Below are 12,153 nucleotides of genomic sequence, written 5' to 3' on the forward strand. Positions count from 1 at the left end.
CGCTCTAGTTAAAGCTCGCGGTCGAGTCCTGCTGTACGAGTCGTTATCGAGTCGGGCCGGGTACACCCTGGACCGAGGTGCGACGATAGAGAGGGAGCTGCAAGACGTTTAACCGTCTCATGCATCTCATGCTCGGATCTCCGCGAACTTGTATTTTTCGCTTTTCATTTTTCGTCGGTCGCGTATAGCTCACTTGAGGCTTGAAACGCCCGGAACGATTGAGCGCAACCAGGGGTGTACCTGTTCGCGAGCGACTTGTGCATATAATCGGCTCCGAAGGGTGGTCTTCCCGCTTCGCGCTTGCCGACTCGACAACCTTAGCAAGTACATTCGGGAATCAACGAGACGTCGAGAGAGCCGAACGTCGATTTCAAGCGTCCTCACCCTCGAGAATCGCTCGTTCCATCTGCACCTTCGACCAATGGGCTCCTCTTCCGACCTCGAGTTCCTCGATACACCACAGGTGGAGCGATCTGCGTCTCCTGTTGTCCGCAAATCAAGTCGGGTCCGACGCGCGCCACGAGGAGTCGATGAACTGGCCGCGCCCGCAGCCCCGCAAGCCGCACCGCATAAACGCACCGCCAACCCGCCTGCACGCACGAATCGCACCCAGAAGCGAGGGATCATCTCTGACGACGACGATGACGACAATCTCAGCCATCCCGACGCTCGACCAGAGCTCAAAGCCATATCGAGTCCTCTCGAAATCCTCCCAACCACAACGACCTCTGTACCGACTGTCAAGCGAAAGCATCCCGTGATCATCGCCTCGTCGTCATCCTCGTCGTCTCTTCCCCTTCCTTCCCGACCTGACAAGTCTCGGGGTCCAAAAAGTCCGGTTCCATCCCCAGTCCCGCGCTCGACGTCCCTAGATTCGACTTTGGCGACCACCACCCTTCCCCGATCACAACCCTCGACCACCCCAAAGAAACGATCCTCTGTATTGGTTCCAAAGAAACCCGTCTATGTGAAACCTCCTGGTGGAGACAGTTCAGACGAAGCGGACGATTTCTTCAACATGAACCTCGGAGCGACGAAAACCGTTCCTACTGCTGCACGAGCAGGAGGCAGATTACCCAAAGCAATCGCCGCGCGTAGTTCCGCAACCCCTTTCGAGACGAGTCCTCGTCAGTTTCCCTTCCCCCTTCTTCTCGATTTCACCCCTTTCCTGATTAACATTTTTGTCATTGTTCCAAAAAATCCAGCGAAAAGTCAACCTCAAGCGACGGAAACCTCCTTGATCGTATCTAGCTCGTCAGATTCGGAACCCGCAGATGCCCATTCAGACAGCTCGATCGATTCTCGCGTACGCAGGAGAAAGAGGCTCGATCCCTCTTCCGACCTCGAAGGTCAGGAACACATGACCAAGAACCTCACCCTGCCAGCGTGGGCTCGAGGACGGGAGCGGCCTTTGAAACGCAAGAGTGCCACCCCAGATCGCAAACGCTCTCGAGTCGATGTAGATTCGAATCAGGAACGACTTGATGGATGGAGTAGCGACCGACACGAAGGGGACAGTGATGACAGCATCTCCGTAGCAACTAACGGTAAACGTTCGAGACCCCTTGTCGACGAAGGCGCGGCCCCGAGAGCGGCGGCGCGAAGCGGCAAGCGCCAGCACTTGTCGCAACCTGTACCCAAGGCTAAAAAGACCTCGCCTCGAAAACCTTCTCCTCCTCCAATGGTCAAAGTGTCGACAGCACAAGAGTTGTTGGCGAAAGCACGGTACAGCTCTCCCTATCACTTCGGTCCCGATCGAACAGGAACGCTTATGATATTTCTCTTCGTTAGGGGTCTCCGACCAACGTCTCCATCATCCCTTGCGCAAAACCCGATCATCATGACTTCGAACCCGACTCTCATGCTCGGTTCTTCCTCGGAAGGGGAAGAAGGATCCGAAGCTCTCGACCCTTCCCTCGCGGCGATTCGTGCCACCTCGAGACGCACCACCTACGACCCGTTGAATCCTCTCGAGCTCTTGGCTCGAGGTCGTGCTCCTCGAGTACAAGAAGATGTAGAAGGCAAAGTCACCATTATGATTGGGATCGGGATCCCTCCAGACTTGGTCATCCCTGCCAAGGACAAGGCGGCGTATGCCCATGAAGTTGCGTTCGAACTTGGACTCGTGAGTGCCCCAAGTTTTCTTCTGTTCTTTCTTCTTCCGCCCTGGTTTGCATTTGTCCATGTTGTTCACTCTCAATCAAAATGGACCCGTTCCAAACGCAGAATCAACCGTTTTCGACGATATTCACGACCATTTCGGCGAGGACCGACAAAGTTTGGGTTCACAAGAAATCTCAAGTGTACGATTTCGGAACTCCGAAATCTTTGAAACTACGAGCGGGGAGTACGGCACACTTTAAAGTGTATTCGGATACCGATTGGAACCGGATCGTACAACTCGAACAGGAACGAATCGAGAAAGGGATCTCAATCTCTCAAGATCCCGATCAAGACGACGCTGATCTCTCGGCTCTCGATCACTTGCCCACTACTACCCAATCACAGTCGACTTCGACTTTGCGAGATTCTACGAGAACTCCTTCGGTACAACCTTCAAACTCGACTGCAGTGGAACGATCGAGGTCTCCAGCGCCGGTTTCGGGAGACGACAACTTGTTCCGGTTGACGGTCAGAGGTTCGAAAACTCGATCGATCAACGTCGCGGTGAAATGGTCCACCACGATTCAATCCCTCATCAAAGCTTATTGCAAAACGTATTCGATCGTCGACGCGACGAGGATTTCGAAAATGTTTGTCGAGATCGAAGGGGACAAGGTACCACCACATCATACCGTACAAGAGATCAAGGACGAGTTTGACCTCGAAGACGAAGAGACAATCGATTTGCGCGGGGATCCAGGCGCTTGAAAAAGATTGTGTAGAAAGCACCACCATGCACCTTTGATTATGAATCTCGAGGGATGGCATGAAAGGAATAATGTTGTGTTTGCTACAGTCTAGGGCTCTACGGAATGAAAAAGCAAAGAGGAATAGCTGAACGAGATATCGCGGTTGTTACCTCCACCCTTCCTCATCAGTACTGAGACTTGCACCTCGCGTTCGACGTCCGACACTTCCCATACTGTAACGTCTCCGTCTCAACCGACCAGTGACGTTACTCCCCGTACTCTCGGCTCCACTCTCTGCCGTGAAATCACTCGCTTCTCCATCTCGATTCGGTCGCGCGAATTTGCCCTTGCCCTTGCCATTCCCATTTCGGTTCTCCCGGTCGCGTTGATCAACCGCTAGTCCTAACCGCTCGAGAATCGCGCTTCGTCGTTCTGCCGCAGCTCCTTCGATTCGGGAGCGGTGATTCTCCTCATCGTTGTCGATCGTGACCGGCTGGCCCGACTTGGTCGAATAGATCGGAGTTGCGTCCCTCTCGTCTCTCGCGAGTTGTTCCTCTTGTACATCCTCGTCTCGATCTCGACGTTCGACCCCAATAAAGTCTTCGTCGTCATGATCGTAATCGAGGTCTCGAGTCGGAACTTCGTGTCGGTTCCGAAGTTGGTGAGGAGAGTGAGACCTCGAAGCGGAAGCTGACGAAGAAGTGTGAAGGAAATCGGAAGAGCCATGATGACGGAACGGTGGTAGTGGGAGAGCTCGATCTGGGTTCGAGTGAGTTCCGGAACGAGCCGCGAGAGCGATTCGAAGCTCTTCACGTCCGAGATCGATTTGTCGTTCAATTCTGTACATCGAAACAGGCGAGACAGGCCCGTCAAGTCAGAAAGCGGGAAAGGCGGAGACACTGCACGTGCAAGCAAAGCTCACTTGAGTCGGTTCTCAATCATTTTAATCTGTTTTTCATGACAGGTCAGATTCAGGCGGGATCTTGCGAAGAGGTAAGAGATTCTAGTAGACTCACTTTGGGCCAAGTGACTGTCTGTCCAACCCTGATCATTCTCGCGAGCTCGTTCCGGTCAGGGTCCGTCAAGATCCTGAACCAATCCTTGACTACCGGTCGAAAAAGAGTGGTGAACTCAATCAGTACCATGAGACGGAGTCTGGGTGAGCCTTGAGAGGTACACGTACGCCTAGACTTGGGCCAGATGGTAACGGAACCTTCGAATTTCTGTAAAAAGACTGCCGACCAATTCTGCCCCCCGAATTCGGGCAAGAGCTCTAGATCTCGGATAACCTGTTGAAGAGCCCGATCAGAATGGAAAATGTTACATGATGCGCGATATGTGTCAAGGACGCACTCTGAAATTCTTCATGAGCTCAATCTTGAGGTATTGCTCGGCGGCACTGAGGAGGAACCCTCCTCGCCATCCTTTCCCAGCTCTGTGCGCTACAGGTCTTCCGGGAGCGCCCCGAGGCGAAAACGCAAACAAGTGCACATGAGGATTGACTTGCGAGACGAGCGAAAAATTGACGTTGTACAACAGGTTGAGGGCGTCTGAAGCGGGAACGTGCTCACAACTTTGGTCAGCTAGACTTTACCCGAACGCCGGGTGAGCCGAAACTTACGTAGCGGAATATCGACGCGAAGAGAACCGTCTTTGTGGCGACCTTGAAATTCCCAGCTTTGGTCGTCGAATCAGAGTCAGGATGCTGCGAACAACTCGGACGCCCTCCAGTGTCAGGAAGAACTCACGGGTGTAGCTTTCCTTGCTTGTCTTTTCTCAATAGGACTACAGGGTTGATGATCCCGGGCACGGCTGCCGATGCAATGACTGCGTTCGAGCTTGCCGTGTCAGATCTATGAAAACTCGCAGGGGGCACAACCAGACGGAATCTTTCACTCGCCTGCAGTATAAATAACGCACTCTGGAGCGTTGATGTAGTTGAGCAATTTAGTCGGAGAATGCGTATCATACGGAATGACTGCAGTCAGTCAAGAAAAGTCAGGATCAGGATCCTTGACAGAACGTTTCAACCTCCCTCGAATGAGACGGGGCCGCACCTGAAACGTTGAGGATCCTGCCTGTTCGCTCGAACGCTTCCTTGAACGTCATGCTGCCAAGAGTGAACCAACTCGCTTTCTTCGCCCATTCGATCGTGTCGAACCTTGCACCAGTTTTCCACACTCGCTTCAACCATACTGCCGTCGATTCTGAACATGCCGTGATTCGATCGGCAAGTTCAGGGGTCAAGAGTTGCGAAATCTCTTGATCGGTACGACAGCAGATGAAGGCGGCGACTGCACAGGTGACACGAGGCGTTTCAGGTTTCGATAGACCCAAAGAAGCGCGGAACGAAGGGTCGTGGTACGTACCTAGAGCACCGGCACTGGTACCAGTAACTACACGGGGCAGCAACCCTTGGTCGAGCAAAGCTCGTATCACTCCAAAGTGGTAGTAGCCGAATGACGCTCCTCCACTGAGACATAGGGCAGAGGATCCAAGGTTCTTGGAAGATGAGCGGAAAAAGTCGAGCTTGTCGGCAAGGGGAAGGATCGAGGGTGGCAGTGATCGAACGTAGATCAGGCATTCCGTGACTGCAAATCGAGCAGAGTGAGCTTGGCTGAGCATTCCGAGAAAAGTTCAAAGCTTTGCTTTACCTTCGTCAATGAACTCTTGCACGAGCTCCTTTGTGCCGTAGTACGTCTCGCTGTACAGCCTGAAACTTTCTGTTCCAGCAAAATTACTTTTCAACACGGCGTGCAGCACGGCACAGACTCCTTCGACGTCCTGTTTCGTCCGTAACTCGCGCAGTGCTTTCAGGACTCGACGCACGAGTGGTGCATCGTAGTAGGCGTTCGGAGGCGACCGCTTCCAATGATCGAGCCCGAGGTGGGAATCAAGCGCGAGTGCTCGAGCTTTCCACTACGACGAAACAGTCTCGAGTCAGGCGGCGCGCTACACGGTCCTGGCGAGAATGTCCGGACTTACCTCGTCGAACGTTTCCGCATTTCGAAGCGCAACTCGCAATTTGCCTCTCTCGCCTCTCCCTGTGGATGACTCAGCAAATCAAGTCAGTACAGCGCTAATCGTACCGGAAAACAATTACTGACAGGCTGAACACCACTCGATGATGTTGACAATCTGCCTCACGAGGAGATACGCCAAGAATTCGAGAAAGATGATTGTAAAGATCAATCCCTAGGTCGTACAATGATCGACGTCAGGCATCGTGACTTTAGTCCCACATAGTAACGGTTACTTACGAGTAGCGGCCACCTCGACAGGTGATATGCAAACCCTTCGCGAGTAACATCCTTCGTTCTCCGTCGCTTCGATCCAGATCCAGGTCTTCGCTGAACGCGCTCCTTGATCGGCGCAAAATCCGACACGGAACTGATCTTTTCTATTGGTGGTTCTCCCGTCGAGTTCAGGTCGACTTCGTCCGACAAGGCCTGTTCCGACCAACGCGATGCGGGGAGATTGGACAGTAGGTGAATTCGCGAATGAGATTTGAATCAGCATTGTTTGCCTTGTCTGTCACGGAATCGAACCTGTACCTCTTTGGCTTCGTGCCCGGGAGGGGTCCTAGGCCTGGGCACCCGCGTGTTGGAGGTTCACTTACCTTTCGGAAGACCTCGACTCCCTCCTCGTCGACCCAGTCTTCTGACATGCTGCATGCTTTCTCGTTCCATTCGTCCCACTTGCCTCCCGTCGCTGAATATGGTTTGTGTGGCCGGGTTTTCGAAGGATCGGATTCGAGAGATCGAGACGCGGTCGCACTGGCCTCCTTTGCCGTATGTTTCTGCGAACCGCGCTTCATCCTAGCATACAGTTCTCGAGAGCTATCTCGAATTTTCGAATCGGGATCGATGGGTTTGGACGCGAGCGGAATGAGAGGAGAGTGAGGTCGCCGATTACATCATGATTCTCCTTGCTCCGTTGCGATCTCATCCCTTTCTAAACATTGCAACGCTGACTCCTGAAGCCCGTAGAGCCTACTCTCGGGCTCAGCCGCATTCAGACAGTGTATCCAAAGCTGCTTTCACTGGATCCTTCAACTCTAGTCGCTGGCGCGTGATTGCCCCTGTCATTAGCAGCAGCGCATTGCGACTGCGACCAGCGCTCGGTTCAAAGGTCACAGATCTTTGGTACCAATGCGGCTTTGACTCTGTGCAAGGTCGTGTCCCGCATCCTCAAGCACGACTTGATTCTGCTCGCGAGGGCTTCTCGTTCAATGCCATGCTCTGTCCCCTTGTCAAGCAGGTTCGTCGTCGAGCAGATTCGTCCTCTCGGCGATAACATTTGTCAGGAGATCGAGGCCGCATGCGCGTAACCGTATTCCCTAGCTAGCACGACGACCAATTCTGGGTCTCGCGAGAAGACTAGGTTCCGTTTGCACGACAATGCACTTTCTCCTCGGGGCATTATCAGTATGTCAAAGTTATGCATTTGTCGTCGTCATCGAGCGATACAAAATTGAAGAAAAACAACAAAAAGGGATACGAACAGAACAACTGCGTGGACAAACTGATTCTCGAGCTCCTTTTCTCTCTCTACAGGTGCGAGTTCCTCTTGTTCTTGTTGCCGCTAGCATGTTTTTCCTCAAGCTGTGTTTTGTAACTGACCATCAATTCAGTTCGGATGCAACTCGATACTGGGATCCCTCCCATGGTGAGGTTCCGGAAACGAGTCAATCGAGGAAAACGACTTACGCCTCCATAGGCCGTCGCGTCCCCACTCATGGTCGTACCCGCTTCGACGAGGTTCTTGTCATTATCGGTAGGAGGTTGGGCGACCTGATTTTCCCCAACATTCAGCCAAAACATTGACAAGGAAAATAATGGAAAAACTTACTCGACCTTCGGATGGAGCTGAAGGTCCACCACAAACAGCACTTTCGTCTTTCCCAACCGTGATGTAATTCGGAATCTCTCGTTCCTTGTTGTCCAGTTTCTGTCCAGCGACGTTACTTCGATCCTCCTTGGTCAATTCGTGTCCACTGGGACCTTCTTGAGCAGCGGGGGCGACTTGGTCTCGAGGGATTGAGAGGACGGCAGCTGAATTCCCTTGACCTCGAAGTGCGTCTTGAGTACCGGGACGATCTTGAGATCCTTGAGTGTGGGTGTGATCATCTCCGACGTTGGTCATCGAGGGAGGTTGATTCACATCGGCATCGGAAGGCATGATTTCGCAGGATCTATCGTGTACGCAGGGAGGGCTAATGAGGAGGAGAAGCAAGGTAGGGAGAGAGGGAGAGAGGCCACGATAACCAAGTGGGGAACGATGATTGTGCGGCATTCTGACGTCGAGAGACCTCATCTGACCTTCTCAAGTTGCGCTTTTCGAGAACGAGATGTGAACAACTTGGATGTTTGCAACTTCAACTAGTGTATATGTACATTCTATAACGACAAAGGCTTTTGTACAAGAGCACTTTTGTTGTTTCCCGATCGTAGTGATGGAGAGGATTCTTACACCTTGGTGATCCTCCGTCCGGACAACCAAGTCATGAACCAGTAGAACGCGAGGAGCATCTTGTTTCGAATCGACATGGCTTGCGACCAGTATGCCGACCTCCACAACTGCCAAACCCCAGCAAAAGCAGAATCAGGATCTGGAGGTTTCTGAAGGACAAAGTTTTGGGAGCGGGCAAAATTATCACACTCACGAGCCAAGCTGCTTTCCCGGTAAGTTCTCCCTTGGGACCTTTGTCTGCTTGACTGCGATCGACAACACTGTCCCATCCGCCTAGGTACGACATGACTCCGGCATTGTTGAACACGAACCCTGCGTCGGGATCAATCTTTTTGCCCCGTGCGAGCTTGTTGAGGTGTTTCGCCAAAAAGGAGGCCTCTTGACTCGCGACTTGGGCTGTCGCCGGTAGTTTCGCTTCGAGGGATGACGCGTCTCCGATGACAAACACGTTGTCCTGAACGGTACCATCCACATTGATCGGGTTGAACGTGTCGGTCACTTTGAGCGAGTGCGTCTTCTCGTCGTGCTGTAGATCCTGAATCGAATCGATGAGAGGGTTCGGGGCGAGTCCAGTCGACCACACGAGGAGACCAAAGTCGACTCGACCTTCCTCCTCGATGACGAGGTGATCCTCCTTCACTTCCTTGACGTGGTGGTTCCCTTTGACCTTGATCCCTTCTCGGTCAAACTTTTTCTCGGCGTACTCTTGCAGACTCTTGTCAAAGCTGCCCAAGATGCCCGGTGCGACGTCGTAGATCGTGATTCGAGCCAACGGAGCCAAAGTCGGGAACGCTCGTTCGAGGTCGGACGTTATAAAGTCGGAAAGCTCGCCTGCGAACTCGACACCGGTGGGACCTCCGCCGACAATGACGAAATTGAGCAAGTTGCGACGCTCGACGTCGGTCAGAGTGGGCTGGGCTGCGAGTTCAAAACACTCGAGGATGCGGGAGCGAATCTTGCGAGCGTCCTGCGAGCCATGTATGCGTGAGTATCGATTCTGGGTATGAAACGGGGGAACTATTCTTGAATTACCGACCTTGGTCTCTTTCAAAAAGTTGGCGTACTGTTTCACGCCCGGCGTGTTGAATGTTTGCGAGTAGCACCCGACGGCGATGACGAGCTTGTCGTACCCGACCTCGAACGTCTTGCTCGAGCCGGGCAGGGATCTCATTTCCTCGGTCGTGCTCGCGGCGCCGACCGCCGACATGCACGTGATGCGGTTCCGGCGCAAGTCGATCTGGTCGGCCCACGCCTGGTAGTACTTGACCGTATTGTACGCCCGCACAGGTTCGATTGCGCATTCGTACTCGATCGTGCCGACGGCGCACCCGGCTAGAAGCGGTGTGAAGGCAAAGTGTGAGGTGGGCGAGACGACGGTGACGTCGTAGCGCGACTTGTCCACCTTGCGCAGGGTCTCGTACCCTCCCCATCCAGACCCGAGGATCACCAAACGCTGCTTCTCCCAGGATGCCGAAGATGCGAATCCCCGTTGGGCCAAGCTCGCGGCGGCGGTGCGTCTCGTCGGGGTACGGACCAGCGCTCCTACGGTTGCACGGAGCATGTCGTTCCTCTGTTACTCGTTGAGCTGTTGATGTGACCGGAAGCGGAGCAGTAGAGTCGAGAGCGAGCGAGATGGGACGTGAATGAGCGACGCCGAAGTCCGAGTCTGCCGAACATTTCGTGCGTCATTTCCCCAGCCTTTTCGCCTCTCAGTGCAACTCCGATCCAAGCAAGACAGCAAGACAGCAGAATAGACAACGGCTGCACCGAACCGAGCATCCCACAGAGCAGCAACGCCGTGCCGAGCCTCGAGTCTCATCATGCCAACTCGATCGACCCCCTGTCGCGTCCTCGCGCACAGTAGCAACCTTGCACCCTCTGTGACCGGGCCGTCAAGACAAAGGCGAGCAGCTGATTCTCCGGGCTCGTACTGGGCGCTGGACCCGATTCGGACTGCTCCCGCTCGCTGTTGCTCGTCGCCGCGTTCACCCCGCGCCTGATGCTGCGCCGGGCTACATATCATCCAGGAGCTCAGCTAATGACCTGTCAGACATGCGCAGGTCTGCGCAATTTGCTGTGCAAGCTGTGCACGAGCTTGGTTCTCTCCTCGAGTGGTCGCAGCCGATTGCAAGTCGATTGGGCGAAAAGGTCATTCGCGGAATGCGGCAGCCACGAGGATGTTGCAATGAAGCAGATACTTTCGAGACCGGGCTTGCTTCGAAAGCGCCAATTGGTCGAGTATCCTGGCAGGACGAGCCGCGCCCCTTTCGTTCCAGTCAAAATCGCGATTCCGCGGGTTGCGCTGCGTTCGCGTGCAAGACTCGCGCGTTGTAATTCTCGGTGGCACGGAGTTCAGCCTTGCATCCCGGACCAGGTTTCGTCGCTCTCTATCTGTCTCTTTCTCTCTGTTCCTCTTTGCACCTCTCGCGACCCAAACGTCCGTTACACAACCGCCTCCTTCGAATATCGCATCTGCGCCCGCACGGTTCTCGAAATGCGTTCCCTCGCCACGGTCGTCGCATCCCTCTTGATCGCGTCGACTCCCTCACTCGCGTTCTCGCTCCCTGCCGAAGACACTTCGTCAATCTTTGCCCGTTCAAACATCTCCTCGGCTAGTACCCCGACTCCGGGTTACCACTTTGATGAACGATCCGGAGTCTTGACTGAGTTCAACACACTCCTGTCGGCAACGTCGTTGAAGAAACGTGACACGTTCACGGTTTCCGTTGGTCTCATGCTCGAACGAGACGTCGCAAACGACCCACGTGCAAACAAGTTTGAGAAACGTCGACATGGAGACATCCAGAAACGAGCTCGAGATTCGAGTCGTGAAATGTTTGACGTCGAGTTTTCGAAACGAGGGGAATTGGTTTTACCCGGTCCCATCTTGGAGAAACGAGCGAAAGACAAGAACTCGAACCGCAAGAAGAAGAAGAAGCAGAAGAAGCATCACTCGTCGTCCCCAGCCAAGAATTCTCGCAAAGCGAAATCTCCGAAAATGCAACAAGTTTCGAGAAGGAACAACCATTCGAAATCGAAAGGAGGCAACAACCTGCAATCGAGTTCTACCAACGGGATTCAACGGTCTCTCGTCAAACTCGCTTCGTCGATCCCCAAGATCTCGGCCGCGATCACTTGGTACACTGGAGCTGACTTGTTGAGACCGTATTGCGCCGACAAGTCCGGTTGGACTCCGAAAGATTCGTCCCTGATTGCTGCCGTCACGCTCGACTGGGGCAAAGGAAGGCCTGCGTGTGGATCGTTCCTCCAGCTCAAATCCCGTAAGGTTTCCTCTCCCTTGGTCCGACTCCTCCTTTCTCTCAACACTCATAGTTCTCTCCTCTCTCTCTGTCTCTTGCGCGCTGCCTGGTTAGCCAAAAACAACAAATCGGTCATCGTGAGACTGGTCGACATGTGTGGTGGGTGCGCACCGGGTATCCCTCATGTCGATCTCTCGAAAGCCGCATTCCAACAACTTTTCGCGCTCGAAGTCGGGTGAGTCCCTTTCTTGAGTGCCATGCGTTATATGACTCTCAAGAGATAGATCAGAGATTTCTGATGCAGTTTGCGTCAAAAAATCAGGAAAGTGACCGATATCGAAGTATCGACTTTAGCGGGACCTCCCTTCTCGTCGTGGACTTCAAAGCTGAAAGCTCTGTACGGACCTCAAGTCCTCTGAATTCCCCTCAGTATTTCTGCGTGTCATCTTTTTTGGCTAGGGTTGTTTTCTCGGTCGGGTGGTCAAACAATGGGGGTTTCTCTTTCAGTAATTATTGCCACCAAATAGAGACGTTTCTTTCTCCTCTTCACTTCTTGCAGGTTTTCTCGA

The 12,153-nt window shown here is 53.6% G+C and overlaps 4 protein-coding genes across 4 annotated transcripts; 2 read left to right on the forward strand and 2 right to left on the reverse strand.

Annotated features, from left to right (window-relative positions):
* Positions 1 to 421: 421 nt before the first annotated feature.
* Positions 422 to 2,871, forward strand: JCM15063_004607 (uncharacterized protein; the record flags this gene model as incomplete). The annotated part of the gene is made up of 4 exons (XM_076678600.1): positions 422 to 1,127; positions 1,206 to 1,725; positions 1,792 to 2,125; positions 2,227 to 2,871. The coding sequence occupies 4 exons, from the start codon at positions 422 to 424 to the stop codon at positions 2,869 to 2,871; spliced, it is 2,205 nt and encodes a 734-aa protein (XP_076534344.1).
* A 147-nt stretch (positions 2,872 to 3,018) lies between these two features.
* JCM15063_004608 (patatin-like phospholipase domain-containing protein) lies at positions 3,019 to 8,033 on the reverse strand (the record flags this gene model as incomplete). The annotated part of the gene is made up of 17 exons (XM_076678601.1): positions 3,019 to 3,691; positions 3,775 to 3,800; positions 3,869 to 3,957; positions 4,036 to 4,141; positions 4,206 to 4,402; positions 4,474 to 4,529; positions 4,601 to 4,679; positions 4,753 to 4,830; positions 4,910 to 5,146; positions 5,222 to 5,443; positions 5,507 to 5,771; positions 5,838 to 5,896; positions 5,960 to 6,047; positions 6,113 to 6,301; positions 6,472 to 6,651; positions 7,562 to 7,645; positions 7,704 to 8,033. The coding sequence occupies 17 exons, from the start codon at positions 8,031 to 8,033 to the stop codon at positions 3,019 to 3,021; spliced, it is 2,958 nt and encodes a 985-aa protein (XP_076534345.1).
* Positions 8,034 to 8,320: 287 nt separating this feature from the next.
* Positions 8,321 to 9,885, reverse strand: JCM15063_004609 (uncharacterized protein; the record flags this gene model as incomplete). The annotated part of the gene is made up of 3 exons (XM_076678602.1): positions 8,321 to 8,431; positions 8,518 to 9,291; positions 9,361 to 9,885. The coding sequence occupies 3 exons, from the start codon at positions 9,883 to 9,885 to the stop codon at positions 8,321 to 8,323; spliced, it is 1,410 nt and encodes a 469-aa protein (XP_076534346.1).
* Positions 9,886 to 10,818: 933 nt separating this feature from the next.
* Positions 10,819 to 12,003, forward strand: JCM15063_004610 (RlpA-like double-psi beta-barrel domain-containing protein; the record flags this gene model as incomplete). The annotated part of the gene is made up of 3 exons (XM_076678603.1): positions 10,819 to 11,605; positions 11,699 to 11,819; positions 11,907 to 12,003. 3 exons carry the CDS (start codon positions 10,819 to 10,821, stop codon positions 12,001 to 12,003), a joined length of 1,005 nt encoding a protein of 334 aa, XP_076534347.1.
* Between the last annotated feature and the right edge of the window lie 150 nt (positions 12,004 to 12,153).

The sequence above is a fragment of the Sporobolomyces koalae genome (assembly GCF_050403365.1).
Source record: "Sporobolomyces koalae JCM15063 DNA, S_koalae_JCM15063T_v1_ctg15, whole genome shotgun sequence".
Taxonomy (NCBI): Eukaryota; Fungi; Basidiomycota; class Microbotryomycetes; order Sporidiobolales; family Sporidiobolaceae; genus Sporobolomyces; species Sporobolomyces koalae.